This window comes from Macaca thibetana, chromosome 11 (assembly GCF_024542745.1).
Source record: "Macaca thibetana thibetana isolate TM-01 chromosome 11, ASM2454274v1, whole genome shotgun sequence".
NCBI lineage: Eukaryota > Metazoa > Chordata > Mammalia > Primates > Cercopithecidae > Macaca > Macaca thibetana.
This window is the reverse complement of record NC_065588.1, coordinates 68,582,408-68,597,071: the sequence shown is the minus strand read 5'-3', so window position 1 is coordinate 68,597,071 and position 14,664 is coordinate 68,582,408. Positions and strand designations below refer to the sequence as shown.

General features: G+C 37.2%; 1 protein-coding gene across 2 annotated transcripts in view; it reads right to left on the bottom strand.

Annotated features, from left to right (window-relative positions):
- Positions 1-14,664, bottom strand: part of TRHDE (thyrotropin releasing hormone degrading enzyme) — a 420,293-nt gene that overhangs the window by 301,108 nt on the left and 104,521 nt on the right. For both annotated transcript variants that reach the window (XM_050749271.1, XM_050749272.1), the window contains exon 3: positions 13,409-13,535. In XM_050749271.1, the coding sequence (XP_050605228.1) occupies positions 13,409-13,535 (127 nt within the window). The remainder of the gene's footprint in view (positions 1-13,408; positions 13,536-14,664) is intronic.

The following is a 14,664-nucleotide window of genomic DNA, read 5'->3' as shown; positions in this document are numbered from 1 at the left end:
TAAAAGAGGACACAAACAAATGGAAGAACATTCCGTGCTCATGGATAGGAAGAATCAATATTGTGAAAATGGCCATACTGCCCAAGGTAAATTATAGATTCAATGCCATCCCCATCAAGCTACCAATGAGTTTCTTCACAGAATTGGAAAAAACTGCTTTAAAGTTCATATGGAACCAAAAAAGAGCCCGCATCTCCAAGACAATCCTAAGTCAAAAGAACAAAGCTGGAGGCATCACACTACCTGACTTCAAACTATACTACAAGGATACAGTAACCAAAACAGCATGGTACTGGTACCAAAACAGAGATATAGACCAATGGAACAGAACAGAGTCCTCAGAAATAATACCACACATCTACAGCCAGCTGATCTTTGACAAACCTGAGAGAAACAAGAAATGGGGAAAAGATTCCCTATTTAATAAATGTTGTTGGGAAAATTGGCTAGCCATAAGTAGAAAGCTGAAACTGGATCCTTTCCTTACTCCTTATACGAAAATTAATTCAAGATGGATTAGAGACTTAAATGTTAGACCTAATACCATAAAAACCCTAGAGGAAAACCTAGGTAGTACCATTCAGGACATAGGCATGGGCAAAGACTTCATGTCTAAAACACCAAAAGCAACGGCAGCAAAAGCCAAAATTGACAAATGGGATCTCATTAAACTAAAGAGCTTCTGCACAGCAAAAGAAACTACCATCAAAGTGAACAGGCAACCTACAGAATGGGAGAAAATTTTTGCAATCTACTCATCTGACAAAGGGCTAATATCCAGAACCTACAAAGAACTCAAACAAATTTACAAGAAAAAAACAAACAACCCCATCAAAAAGTGGGCAAAGGATATGAACAGATATTTCTCAAAAGAAGACATTCATACAGCCAACAGGCACATGAAAAAATGCTCATCATCACTGGCCATCAGAGAAATGCAAATCAAAACCACAATGAGATACCATCTCACACCAGTTAGAATGGTGATCATTAAAAAGTTAGGAAACAACAGGTGCTGGAGAGGATGTGGAGAAATAGGAACACTTTTACACTGTTGGTGGGATTGTAAACTAGTTCAACCATTATGGAAAACAGTATGGCGATTCCTCAAGGATCTAGAACTAGATGTACCATATGACCCAACCATCCCATTACTGGGTATTTGATTTTCAAGATGGGGGAAAAGGTTAGTTCCTTGAAGAAACTTATTTCTCTATGGTACTTGCTAACTTAGAAAGCAAACTACCGCCTTAGATAAGTCTCCAGAAAGGAACTAATCATGCTAACCCACAGAGAGATCCTTAGGTTAGTTTCCACCAAGAAACCATACAATAGCTGAGTATAAGATCTTCCAAATATTTTGAAGAGCTCTTGTTGAAGGAAACTTTTTATATTTATTTTTTTATTATTATTATACTTTAAGTTCTAGGGTATATGTGCACAACGTGAAGGTTTGTTACATATGAATACATGTGCCATGTTGGTATGCTGCACCCATTAACTCATCATTTATATCAGGTATATCTCCTAATGCTATCCCTCCTCTCTCCCCCGACTCCACAATGGACCCCAGTGTGTGATTATCCTCTTCCTCTGTCCAAGTGATCTCATTGTTCAATTCCCATCTATGAGTGAAAACATGCTGTGTTTAGTTTTCTGTTCTTGTGATAGTTTGCTGAGAATGACGGTTTCCAGCTGCATCCATGTCCCTGCAAAGGACACGAACTCATCTTTTTTTATGGCTGTACAGTATTCCATGGTGTATATGTGCCACATTTTCTTAATCCAGTCTGCCATTGACGGACATTTCAGTTGGTTCCAAGTCTTTGCTATTGTGAATAGTGCCGCAATAAACATACATGTGATTGTGTCTTCATAGCAGCATGATTTATAATCCTTTGGGTATATACCCAGTAATGGGATGGCTGGGTCAAATGGTATTTCTAGTTCTAGATCCCTGAGGCATCGCCACACTGTCTTCCACAATGGTTGAACTAGTTTACAGTGCCACCAACAGAGTAAGAGTGTTCCTATTTCTCCACATCCTCCCCAGCACCTGTTGTTTCCTGATTTTTCAATGATTGTCATTCTAACTGGTGTGAGATGGTATCTCATTGTGGTTTTGATTTGCATTTCTCTAATGACCAGTGATGATGAGCATTTTTTCATGTGTCTATTGGCTACACAAATGTCTTCTTTTGAGAAGTGTCTGCTCATATCCTTCGCCCACTTTTTCTTGTAGTTGTTTGTTTTTCTCTTGTAAATTTGTTTGGGTTCTTTGTAGGTTCTGGATACTAACCCTTTGTCAGATGAGTAGATTGCAAAAATTTTCTCCCATTCTTTAGGTTGCCTGTGCACTCTGATGGTAGTGTCTTTTGCTGTGCAGAAGCTCTTTAGTTTAATGAGATCCCATTTGTCTATTTTGGCTTTTGTTGCTATTGCTTTTGGTGTTTTAGACATGAAGTCCTTGCCCATGCCTATGTACTGAATGGTATTGCCTAGGATTTCTTCTAGGGTTTTTATGGTTTTAGGTCTAACATTTAAGTCTCTAATCCATCTTGAATTAATTTTTGTATAAGGTGTAAGGAAGGGATCCAGTTTCAGCTTTCTACTTAGGGCTAGCCAGTTTTCCCAGCACTATTTATTAAATAGGGAATCCTTTCCCCGTTTCTTGTTTTTGTCAGGTTTGTCAAAGATCACATGGTTGTAGATGTGTGGTATTATTTCTGGGGGCTCTGTTCTGTTCCATTGGTCTATATCTCTGTTTTGGTAGCAGTCCCATGCTGTTTTGGTTACTGTATCCTTGTAGCATAGTTTGAAGTCAGGTAATGTGATGCCTCCAGCTTTGTTCTTTTGGCTTAGGATTGTCTTGGCAATGCGGGCTCTTTTTTGGTTCCATATGACCTTTAAAGCAGTTTTTTCCAATTCTGTGAAGAAACTCATTGGTAGCTTAATGGGGATGGCATTGAGTCTATAAATTACCTTGGGCATTATGGCCATTTTCACGATATTGATTCTTCCTATCCATGAGCATGGAATGTTCTTCCATTTGTTTGTGTCCTCTTTTATTTCACTGAGCAGTGGTTTGTAGGTCTCCTTGAAGAGGTCCTTCACATCCCTTGTACGTTGGATTCCTAGGTATTTTATTCTCTTTGAAGCAATTGTGAATGGGAGTTCACTCATGATTTGGCTCTCTGTCTGTTATTGGTGAATCAGAATGCTTGTGATTTTTGCACATTGATTTTTGTATCCTGAGACTTTGCTGAATTTGCTTATCAGCTTAAGGAGATTTGGGGCTGACATGATGGGGTTTTCTAAATATACAATCATGTCATCTGCAAACAGGGACAATTTGACTTCTTCTTTTGCTAATTGAATACCCTTTAATTCTTTCTCCTGTCTGACTGCCCTGGCTAGAACTTCCAACACTATGTTGAATAGGAGTGGTGAGAGAGGGCATCCCTGTCTTGTGCCAGTTTTCAAAGGGAATGCTTACAGTTTTTGCCCATTCAGTATGATATTGGCTGTGGGTTTGTCATACATAGCTCTTATTATTTTGAGATATGTTCCATCAATACCAAATTTATTGAGAGTTTTTAGCATGAAGGGCTGTTGAATTTTGTCAAAGGCCTTTTCTGCATCTATTGAGATAATCATGTGGTTTTTGTCTTTGGTTCTGTTTATATGCTGGATTACATTTATCGATTTGTGTATGTTGAACCAGCCTTGCATCCCAGGGATGAAGCCCACTTCATCATGGTGGATAAGCTTTTTGATGTGCTGCTGGATTCGGTTTGTCAGTATTTTATTGAGGATTTTTGCATCGATGTTCATCAGGGATATTGGTCTAAAATTCTCTTTTTTTGTTGTGTCTCTGCCAGGCTTTGGTATCAGGATGATGTTGGCCTCATAAAGTGAGTTAGGGAGGATTTCCTCTTTTTCGATTGATTGGAATAGTTTCAGAAGGAATGATACCAGCTCTTCCTTGTACCTCTGGTAGAATTTGGCTGTGAATCCATCTGGTCCAGGACTTTTTCTGGTTGCTAGGCTATTAATTGGTGCCTCAATTTCAGAGCCTGTTATTGATCTATTCAGGGATTCAACTTCTTCCTGGTTTAGTCTTGGGAGAGAGGGATTTATCCACTTCTTCTAGGTTTTCCAGTTTATTTGCGTAGAGGTGTTTATAGTATTCTCTGATGGTAGTTTGTATTTCTGTGGGGTCAGAGGTGATATCCCCTTTATCATTTTTTATTGCATCTATTTGATTCTTCTCTCTTTTCTTCTTTATTAGTCTTACTAGTGGTCTATCAATTTTGCTGATCTTTTCAAAAAACTAGCTCCTGCATTCATTGAGTTTTTGAAGGGTTTTCTGTGTCTCTAACTCCTTCAGTTCTGCTCTGATCTTAGTTATTTCTTGCCTTCTGCTAGCTTTTGAATGTGTTTGTTCTTGCTTCGCTAGTTCTTTTAATTGTGATGTTAGAGTGTCAATTTCAGATCTTTCCTGCTTTCTCTTGTGGGCATTTAGTGTTAAAATTCCCCTCTACACACTGCTTTAAATGTGTCCCAGAGATTCTGGTATGTTGTATCTTTGCTCTCATTGATTTCAAAGAACATCTTTATTTCTGCCTTCATTTCGTTATGTACCCAATAGTCATTCAGGAGCAGGTTGTTCAGTTTCCATGTAGTTGAGCGGTTTTGAGTGAGTTTCTTAATCCTGAATTCTAGTTTGATAGCACTGTGGTCTGAGAGACAGTCTGTTATAATTTCTGTTCTTTTTACATTTGGTAAGGAGTGCTTTACTTTCAACTATGTGGTCAATTTTGGAATAAGTGTGATGTGGTGCTGAGAAGAATGTATATTCTGTTGATTTTGGGTGGTGAGTTCTGTAGATGTCTATTAGGTCCACTTGGTGCAGAGCTGATTTCGATTCCTGGATATCTTTGTTAACTTTCTGTTTCGTTGATATGTCCAATGTTGACAGTGGGGTGTTAAAGTCTCCCCTTATTATTGTGTGGAAGTCTAAGTCTCTTTGTAAGTCTTGTAAGTCTCTAAGGACTTGCTCTGTGAATCTGGGTGCTCCTGTATTGGGTGCATATATATTTAGGATAGTTAGCTCTTCTTGTTGAATTGATTCCTTTACCATTATGTAATGGCCTTCTTTGTCTTCTTTGGTCTTTGTTGGTTTAAAGTCTGTTTTATCAGAGACTAGGATTGCAACCCCTGCCTTTTTTTATTTTCCATTTGCTTGGTAGATCTTCCTCCGTCCCTTTATTTTTGGAGAATGGAACCAAGTTGGAAAACACTCTGCAGGATATTATCCAGGAGAACTTCCCCAACCTAGCAAGGCAGGCCAACATTCAAATTCAGGAAATACAGAGAACGCCACAAAGATCCTCCTCAAGAAGAGCAACTCCAAGACACATAATTGTCAGATTCACCAAGGTTGAAATGAAGGAAAAAATATTAAGGGCAGCCAGAGAGGAAGGTTGGGTTACCCACAAAGGGAAGCCCATCAGACTAACAGCAGATCTCTCAGCAGAAACTCTACAAGCCAGAAGAGAGTAGTGGGGGCCAATATTCAACATTCTTTTTTTTTTTTTTTTTTTTTTTTTTTTTTTTTTTTTTTTTTTTTTGAGACGGAGTCTCTCCCTGTCACCCAGGCTGGAGTGCAGTGGCCAGATCTCAGCTCACTGCAAGCTCCGCCTCCCGGGTTTACGCCATTCTCCTGCCTCAGCCTCCCGAGCAGCCGGGACCACAGGCGCCCGCCACCTCACCCGGCTAGTTTTTTGTATTTTTTAGTAGAGACGGGGTTTCACCGTGTTAACCAGGATGGTCTCGATCTCCCGACCTCGTGATCCGCCCGTCTCGGCCTCCCAAAGTGCTGGGATTACAGGCTTGAGCCACCGCGCCCGGCCTCAACATTCTTAAAGGAAGGAATTTTAAAACCAGAATTTCATATCCAGCCAAACTAAGTTTAATAAGTGAAGGAGAAATAAAATCCTTTACAGACAAGCAAATGCTGAGAGATTTTTGTCACCACCAGACGTGCCCTACAAGAGCTCCTGAAGGAAGCACTAAACATGGAAAGGAACAACTGGTACCAGCCACTGTGAAAACATGCTGAAATGTAAAGATCATCGATGCTAGGAAGAAGCTGCATCAACTAACAAGCAAAATCACCAGCTAACATCATAAGGACAGGATCAAAATCACACATAACAATATTAACCTGAAATGTAAATGGGCTAAATGCTCCAATTAAAAGACACAGGCTGGCAAATTGGATAAAGAGTCAAGACCCATCAGTGTACTGTATTCAGGAGACCCATCTCACATGCAGAGAAATAAAGGGATAGAGGAAGATCTACCAAGCAATGAAGGAAACATTTTGAGAGTTAATTCACATTACATAAAATTAGACCAAACTACCAAACTATATAAAGAAACCTCAGAGATTTTATTTTAAAAGGCTGTATTACTTTAGGCTAGTAACAAAACACATACATAGTAACTGAGTATTTACCTAATCAAAGACAAGGCAAGAAAAGTCATACTTTAAAAAACATAAGAAAAGGTTCAAACTATGAGATATTTGATAAAGATCAAGATAGTATTATATAAGCGTAACCTCAAATTAAAAACTGCAAACATATCCACTAAAGACAAAAACACATAACCACAGAGGATAAAATGTCCAGAATCATTATAAATATTTTATATAAATTTAATAATACAAATGTGTGATGAAAAAGCTTTAGTATTTGCAAGTAGTAAATTATCATCATCATTACAATCACCATCATCACAATAAAAATATATATTTATTATATTTTAAGCAAAAATGAATCATGTAAGCTAGCCTCTTATTTGTGAACTTCAATAGGGTAATTTATCCCATAATTTATCTATTCTGTTATGGAAAAATGTTGACTTCATCAGCATGATACATAGATCCTAGGGTATTCATGGACTTTCCTACTACACAATTCTCAAAATGGCCTCTTCTCTCGTTTCTTCTCCAATTAAATTCATGTATTTTTTGGTCCAGCATGAAGTAAAAATAAGACTTCTCTTTATGTGTATTTTATTCCTACAGCATTGTACAACGATCCCACTCTTTTAGCATAATACTAAATATTTACTCTACAAAATGTTGGTGCTTGATTATATTCTATATTTTGTGAGTCTTTAATTCATTCATTTCTGTAAATATTGCATTCTCTCAACAAAACCACAATCTCCTTGAGGGCAGAAATTCTAGTTACAAAACACCTGAGCTCCCTCTACAATCATAGCACTGTTCCAAATAAGTACTGAATTCTTCATAAAAGCATGGTGTCTTGAAAAAAAGCAATCAAACTCCTTTTTGAAACATTGATTTACAAATTACAGAGTAGTAGTAAAAGGAAACTGAACATTGTCATTAACTGAAGTCTAAATAGGGTGAATAACAAAATATTACAATATAAACCTGAGTCATTTTATCTGATGTCTAATTAATTATACTGCACGTATGATTAAAACATATTTGCAATACTCATATGTCTTCAGGTTAATACAATTATGAGTTATAACACATGTACTTTTTTAAGTTTTCAAATTCTCTTGAAAGACCATCAGTAAAAATATCAGTAAAAAATTAACAAAAATAGCTGTTATATCATTCCTCTAACAATCAAATCATTGAGTGTATAAGGCAACCTATATTTTAATCTCTGAATTATTTAAATTTCTGGAATCCATTTCAGCAGAATCCCAAGATTTTGGAGCCAGACAGCCTGGGTTTGAATTTCAAATCTACGTTTACTGCTGTGTGATCAAAACATATTACTTAGTCACTGAGTGCCTAAATTTCCTCATCTGGAAAATGAAAAAAAAAAAAAAAGGAATTACCAGAAAAAGCTGAAATAAAGATTAAATGGGGGGCCAGGCACAGTGGCTCACCTGAGGTCAGGAGTTCAACACCAGTCTGACCAACATAGTGAAACCCCATCTCTACTAAAAATACAAAAATTAGCTGGGTGTGGTGGCACACACCTATAGTCCCCGCTACAGGGTAGGCTGAGACAGGAGAATCACTTGAACCCGGAAGGCAGAGGTTGTAGTGAGACAAGATCATGCCATTGCACTCTAGCCTGGGCAACAAAGCCAGACTCCATCTCAAAAAAAAAAAAAAAAAAAAAAAAAAAAAGATTCAATGGGTTAGAATGGTCAAAGCCCTTAAAAGTGGCTCACATTTCATAAACACAAATAGTTGTCATTTTATCGATATGCTTTTGAGATATAAAAAAGATAACAATTCTTTTATATGTCTACAACTTTCTTTTAAAGTAACACTCCATGCCTTTGACAGTTCTTATGAAAATACGGTGCATAGATATAGAAAGGATTGCTGTATTGTATTAAGTAGGTGCTATACCTCTTATTACAATTTAATACCAAGAAATAGAAAATCTCTGCAAACCTTAGTTTTAATTACCTCAGTTAGAGATTTAAAAACAAATTTTCACATAGTGTGCTCTGGTTACTTATTTTGGCTTATCAATGATAAAGGAGAGCCTTTATGTAACAAAGAGAATAAATTATTATCCTAACAGCAAGAATCAGATATTATCCTAACAGCAAGAATCAGAATTCCTCTTAGGGAACTATCCTGATAAACTACTTGAGGTGGAAACTCAAATCCTTAGAGATGAACTAGCATGAGATGAGGCCACAGTGGAGAAATTTAAACTAATTCCACATCAGAAATAAAAACGAATTCGGGAAGAAAGAATGTATTGTAGAGTTTATGACAGAACAGCAAAACGACTTTTGAGAGAAGAAGGATCCAATACTAAGTTTTAAGACTTTGTTTGTACTTTCTTGTTTGTCTGGTTTGCAGTGTAACACCCTGAAATTCACACAGACAAACATTCCCTCCAAAGTTTCGGTAAAGTCAGGCCAACTGGTGGAGAGTCTTCCTATTTATTTATTTATTTCAATTTTTGGTTTTCTAATGCAAACCAATGAAAGAGGCAAATTCCACACCTCCATTGACATGATTTATTTGTGACGTAAGAATGCCATCACTTCAGCAGAAACAGCTCTTCTTCAGAGGTGGGTATTGTTAATATTGTTATACCACAGGTCCGTCTCCCTCACCCTCCATTCCCAGAACCCTCCCTACTGAACATTTTTAGAAATGCAAACAGATGATCTTCACTCACTGCTTCTAGTCACTCTCTCCCTTCCCCAACCCCATGCCCATTTGCTTTTAAGCACACCTGTCAAGTCTGTATTCTAGAACTGCTTTTGTCAAGGTCACCGGTGACCTTCATATTGCTAGCATCAATGAATGGTTAATTCTGAGACCTCATCTAACTTGATTTAACACAAGTTAGATGTGTGTGATTTTGAGGAACCACAAAAAATCTGTGAATATATTACCAGACTGAGAATATATATCTATAAGTTATGCTTCCTTTTTTTTCTTTGGAATTAACTGTCTTTATTCCCAATATGCAAAGTATTACTTACTCTTTGAAATACTTTCTCCACTTGATGTTCCCGACACTACAAACACCTGGTTCCCTTAACATCAACCATATGCTGCCGCTCAGTCATCATTTCTGACTCCTAGGAGTCTTCAGCCTCTGAACATGGGACCAGTGCCCTCTTGCTCCTATTTTCTTTCTATCTGCCTTCACTGCTGTGGTAGTCCCATTCAGCTTCACAGCTTTACACAACATAATATGCTGGCAAATGTACATCTCTAGTCAGATTACTCACCCAAATTCCTGGATTTCTTAAAGACATAAAAGTGCTACCTAAATGTTAAATAGACATGTCAGTCTCAAAAATTACCACCTTCCACAGTCTTTCTGTCTCAGTAAAAGGTACTTCCACTCTCCTAGTTCTCAAGCCAAAAGCCTTGGAATTGCCCTAGATGCCTCTCTTTCTCTTACAATCCCATATTCCATTCACTATTAAAAGCTTTTGTATCTACTTACAATATATATCCAGAATGGCACCACTTCTGACCTCTAACTGTTAACATCCTCATCCAAGCAGCCATCATATTTTGTCTGAATTTTGCTATAGCCTCTTAGCTAGTTGTCACGCCTCTGTCATGTCCTCTTACAGCAGGTTCTTTCAACATTGGTAGTATTGATATTTTGGGTTAAATAACTCTTTGTTGTGAAGAGCTATTCGGTGCATTGTAGGATGGTTAGCAGTATCCACCGGGCCTCTACCAACTAACTGCTAGTAGCACACACTGTACCCACCTCCCAAGTTGTAATAAACAAAAATGTCTCCAGATATTACCAAATGCATCTGAGGGACAAAGTTGTCCCACAATTGAGAATCATTGCCCTACAGTGTATTCTCATTTTAGCCACAGAATGACCCTTTACAACATTAATCAGATTATTATATAATGCCTCTGCTTAAAACAGACCCATAGATTTCCATCTCACAAAACAATAAAGAAGAAAGAGAGAGAGAGAGAGAGAAAGAAAGAAAAAGAAAGAAAGAAAGAAAGAAAGAAAGAAAGAAAGAAAGAAAGAAAGAAAGAAAGAAAGAAAAAGAAAGAAAGAAAAGAAAGAAAAGAAAGAAAGAAAAGAAAGAAAGAAAGAAAGAAAGAAAGAAAGAAAAAGAAAGAAAGAAAGAAAGAAAAAGAAAGAAAGAAAGAAAGAGGAGAGAGAGGGAGGAGAGGGAGGGAAGGAGGAGGGAAGGAAGGAAGGAAGGAAGGAAGGAAGGAAGGAAGGAAGGAAGGAAGGAAGGAAGGAAGGAAGGAAGGAAGGGAGGGAGGGAGGGAGGGAGGGAGGGAGGGAGGGAGGAAGGGAGGGAGGGAGCTACAGCCTGCTGGTGGTCCATGACCTGCCACCTACCCATTCCTCCTTGACCATATCATCTACTTCTCACCCCTTTACTCACTCTGCTCCTGTCACACTTGCATCTTTGTTGTTCCTCAAAAATACCAGGAAAACTTTACCTCAATATCTAGGCACTTTTTTCCCCCTGCCTGTAGTTTTTGCCCCATGGTATCTGCTGAGTTTAGTCCTTCACTTAAAAGCCATCTTCCCAATGAAGCCTTCCATGATTGCCCATTTTAAAAACTCATCCCCTTTCCCATGTCCCATCTGTCCCCCATGCTTCCTGTCCCTCTGTTCTAGCTTTATTTTTAATGGCATGCATCTCCAATCTGATATGCTATAAATGTTACTAATTGCTTTAATGTCTATATTCATCTAAAAGAATGTAAGCCCCAGAAGAGAGAAGAATTTTGCCTTTTTCATTCACTGGTATATCTGCTTCCCATAGAAAAATGTCCATGGTAGGCAATCAATAAATGCTTATAGAACAAATTAGGGCATGCAGAAAGAGTTGAATAGGTCTCAAAAACCATCTTAGATATGAAGGGTCAAGGCAGCCTCAGCTGATATCTAGGATACATCCATATGCATCACCAACAAAGACTAAACTGGTTTCCATAGAATTTATTTAAAATATGATTCATAATGTATAATGGAAAGTAGGCACTTGTCAAAATGCATATGTGCTTATGGGTTTTTATGTAAGGGGTATTTACAAAGCATATTTATAAATCCATTAACATAGATCTAAATATCTGTAGATATATAAAATAAGTAGAACTTTAAGAGAAATTTTACAAAGCACTATGGGCTATGGTAACTCCCCTAGATACATAAAAGGAAATATGCTGGGATAAGTCAAGTCATTCAATTATATACACCATAAGGTAGCTTAACAAGTAGTGGTAATGGCGAACAAAGCTCTTTTCTACAGATGAAAGGCTGCATGGTTCAATTGTGAGTGAAACAGAGGAACAGAAATGCTTCCTGCGCAAGCTGACGGTTACATGGAACCCCCTGACGTTATACATTGAGTTCCTCTGCTAATTACTGGTCTGAAGGGGACAAATAAAGATCCACATTTCATTTCTCTTGCTGAACTTGCAATATAAGCACTTGTGAATTTTACATTAGGGTCAAGCTGGGAAGTTCCCAGCCAGTTATACCTGGAGTAGATAACAGTGCCACCTTCCATGCAAATGAGGTCAAGTATTCCTTTCTGCCTTGGGTGACCACCAGGGAGATTTCAGTGTAACAGGTTCTAACAGGGAAGTTGATATACAGGGAGAAAAGAGAAGGAAAACAGAACAAAACAAAACATTGATCCTGTTTAAAATAAAATTTTGCCTATGAATTCTAAAAGCACATATTTCAAAAAGATCTCAGAATTTTGTAATATCACTCATAAAAATTGTATGTCACACCCATTGATAACAATATCAACTATTCTCTTAACTTTCTGAACTAACTACTCATTGCAAGACCAATAAAGCTACACAGCAGGCAAGTACTTTAAAGAAAGCGGCCCAGTTCTCCAGGGAGGGGAACCTGTGGTTCAAACACAAAAACTTTTGATCAAGTAAGCACTTTATTCTTGCCAATGAGAAATACCTTTAATGTGGAATTTGATCAAAAATGCTCTTGGGAAAGATAAGGGAAGAGGAGAGATGAGAGGGGAACAAAGGACTGTTGTGATGTAATATTTCAAAACAGGTTTTCTGGGAAGGAAAAATAACTTCCACATTTCTAATGCATGTAGGTACCCTTCTAACTTCCTGGAAAGTATTGTTCACTCCCTGGCAAAAACAGCAGCCTCATTGAAATTCAGATAACCAATCAATTCATTTATGCATTTGACTGACAATAACTGAGTGCATTCTCTTTGTAAAAGGAAGAAATATAAGAACATTCACACAGAATACAATCTCCATTATTACCAAGTTTCTCTTCTCTTTTATTTGTATTCTATTTACTATAACAGTATACTAGATATATGACTGAACAAAAATAATCTAAGGGATAACATACATCGAGGTCTGACATGTGAAAATTTGGAAAGAGAAACAAATCAATGAATGTCTTCTCCAGATAAAATAGTGAGTTGTTTGGGGAGTCATCAAGACCTAGTTTGAAATCCCAACCCCTTCACTTACTGGCTGTCTAGATGAATGGAAAATTCCCTGGGTCTCAACTCCCTTATATGGAAAATGTTCTAGTTGTACCTACCCCCATGGTAGTTTTACTGATTAAATATGATGTTGGCAAGCACCCCTCTATAGTACATATTCAACAAATTATAGCTATTTGGCTTGTCTTTTGGAATCCTAAACTAACATAATGCCTTCTTAATTCCTATGAGCACTTCTTGGCAAGACTCCAGAAACACTAAATCTTATTTTACCTCTTCAAAAGAAATTTTTTTATGCTTATCTTCTCTAAAAATATAAATCTCAGAATGTTCACGCTTCTGGATGGCCCAAATAAACACATGAAGAAGAAATTCCACTTTCAAGGAGCCCTTCCAATAAAATAACCAAGAAAATTCTTACCCAGTTTTGGCAAGGAATAGGGCACTTTAAAGTAGTCTTCATAAAATTCTATTAATCTCTTTGTTATATGGAGAGCATAGTCCCCGGATCCTCTTCTGATAGCATCAGGTCTTGCATATAATCGTACCTAATTAAAAATATATATAAAAGTTACTTTAGCCTTTTAGCACTTGAGTTTTATCTTCCCTGCAAATACAAATCTACACAAATCACTTAGAATACTACAAAATTTAAGCAGGATTCTTGTTCATATGCTACATCAAAGCACACTGGGGCTGAAAGGACCAAACTTAAACAATTGGAGTCATTGAAGTAACCAAGTAGAGCAAGTCACAATTTCCTCGCTTTACAAGATGACATTGAGAAGATTTACACACTTTGCATCAAAATAAATATTCAACGTTATCACTTACATGTGCTTGCTAGAGATAGGAAGGTACAGTGGATTAGTATAATGGGACCCTGACTATGCTGAAAGTAGCCAGGATATGGTGGCTTGGCAGGAGAAAAAATTCATGGTTTGTTAAAGACAGGTTATATCAAGCTTCCGAAGTATTACCAGACTGAGAATATATATCTGTAATTTATGCTTCCTTTTTTTCTTTGGAATCAACTGTATTTATTCCCAATATGCAAAGTAAGGATAGAAAAGTTTTCATGTATATAAGCAATCACCATTCTGGAAGGCTGTCTGCAACTGCTCCTGGCTTCAAACTCAGAGTAATTCATATTTCTAACACAATCCAGATACTTAATATTGATTTTTAAAGCAAGCATTGTATATTATCTAGTCCTTGGCCAAAAAAAAAAAAAAAAAAAAAAAAAAAAAAAAAAAAAAAGCCTAAAGCAAGTAACGTAAAACTGAACAAAACTAACAATTGTATAGAAAAGGTTAAAATGAGATTAGTTTTCATAAAGCTTTCATAAAGCTATCTAGCATCTTTCTTTCCAAAGGCTAAATCTATTTTTCACAGATGTGGTCCCTAATCCTCATATCAATTCTATGAATAAGAAATATGTATTTTGTGGAGCAGTTGAGAGTACAGTGGCTTGGGAAATGGATTTTAGTCCTACTCCGCCACTAACCAAGGTGGGTGATATTGAACAAATTAGTTAATTTCTTTGGGTCTCAAATGTTCTCATTTATAAAATGAAAGTGTTGGCCACCAGCTGGCTGCTAAAATGCTTTCAGTTCTAAAACACATTACTTCCAATCCCATTTTACAGATAAGGGAATTTGTGGTATTTTCAAATAC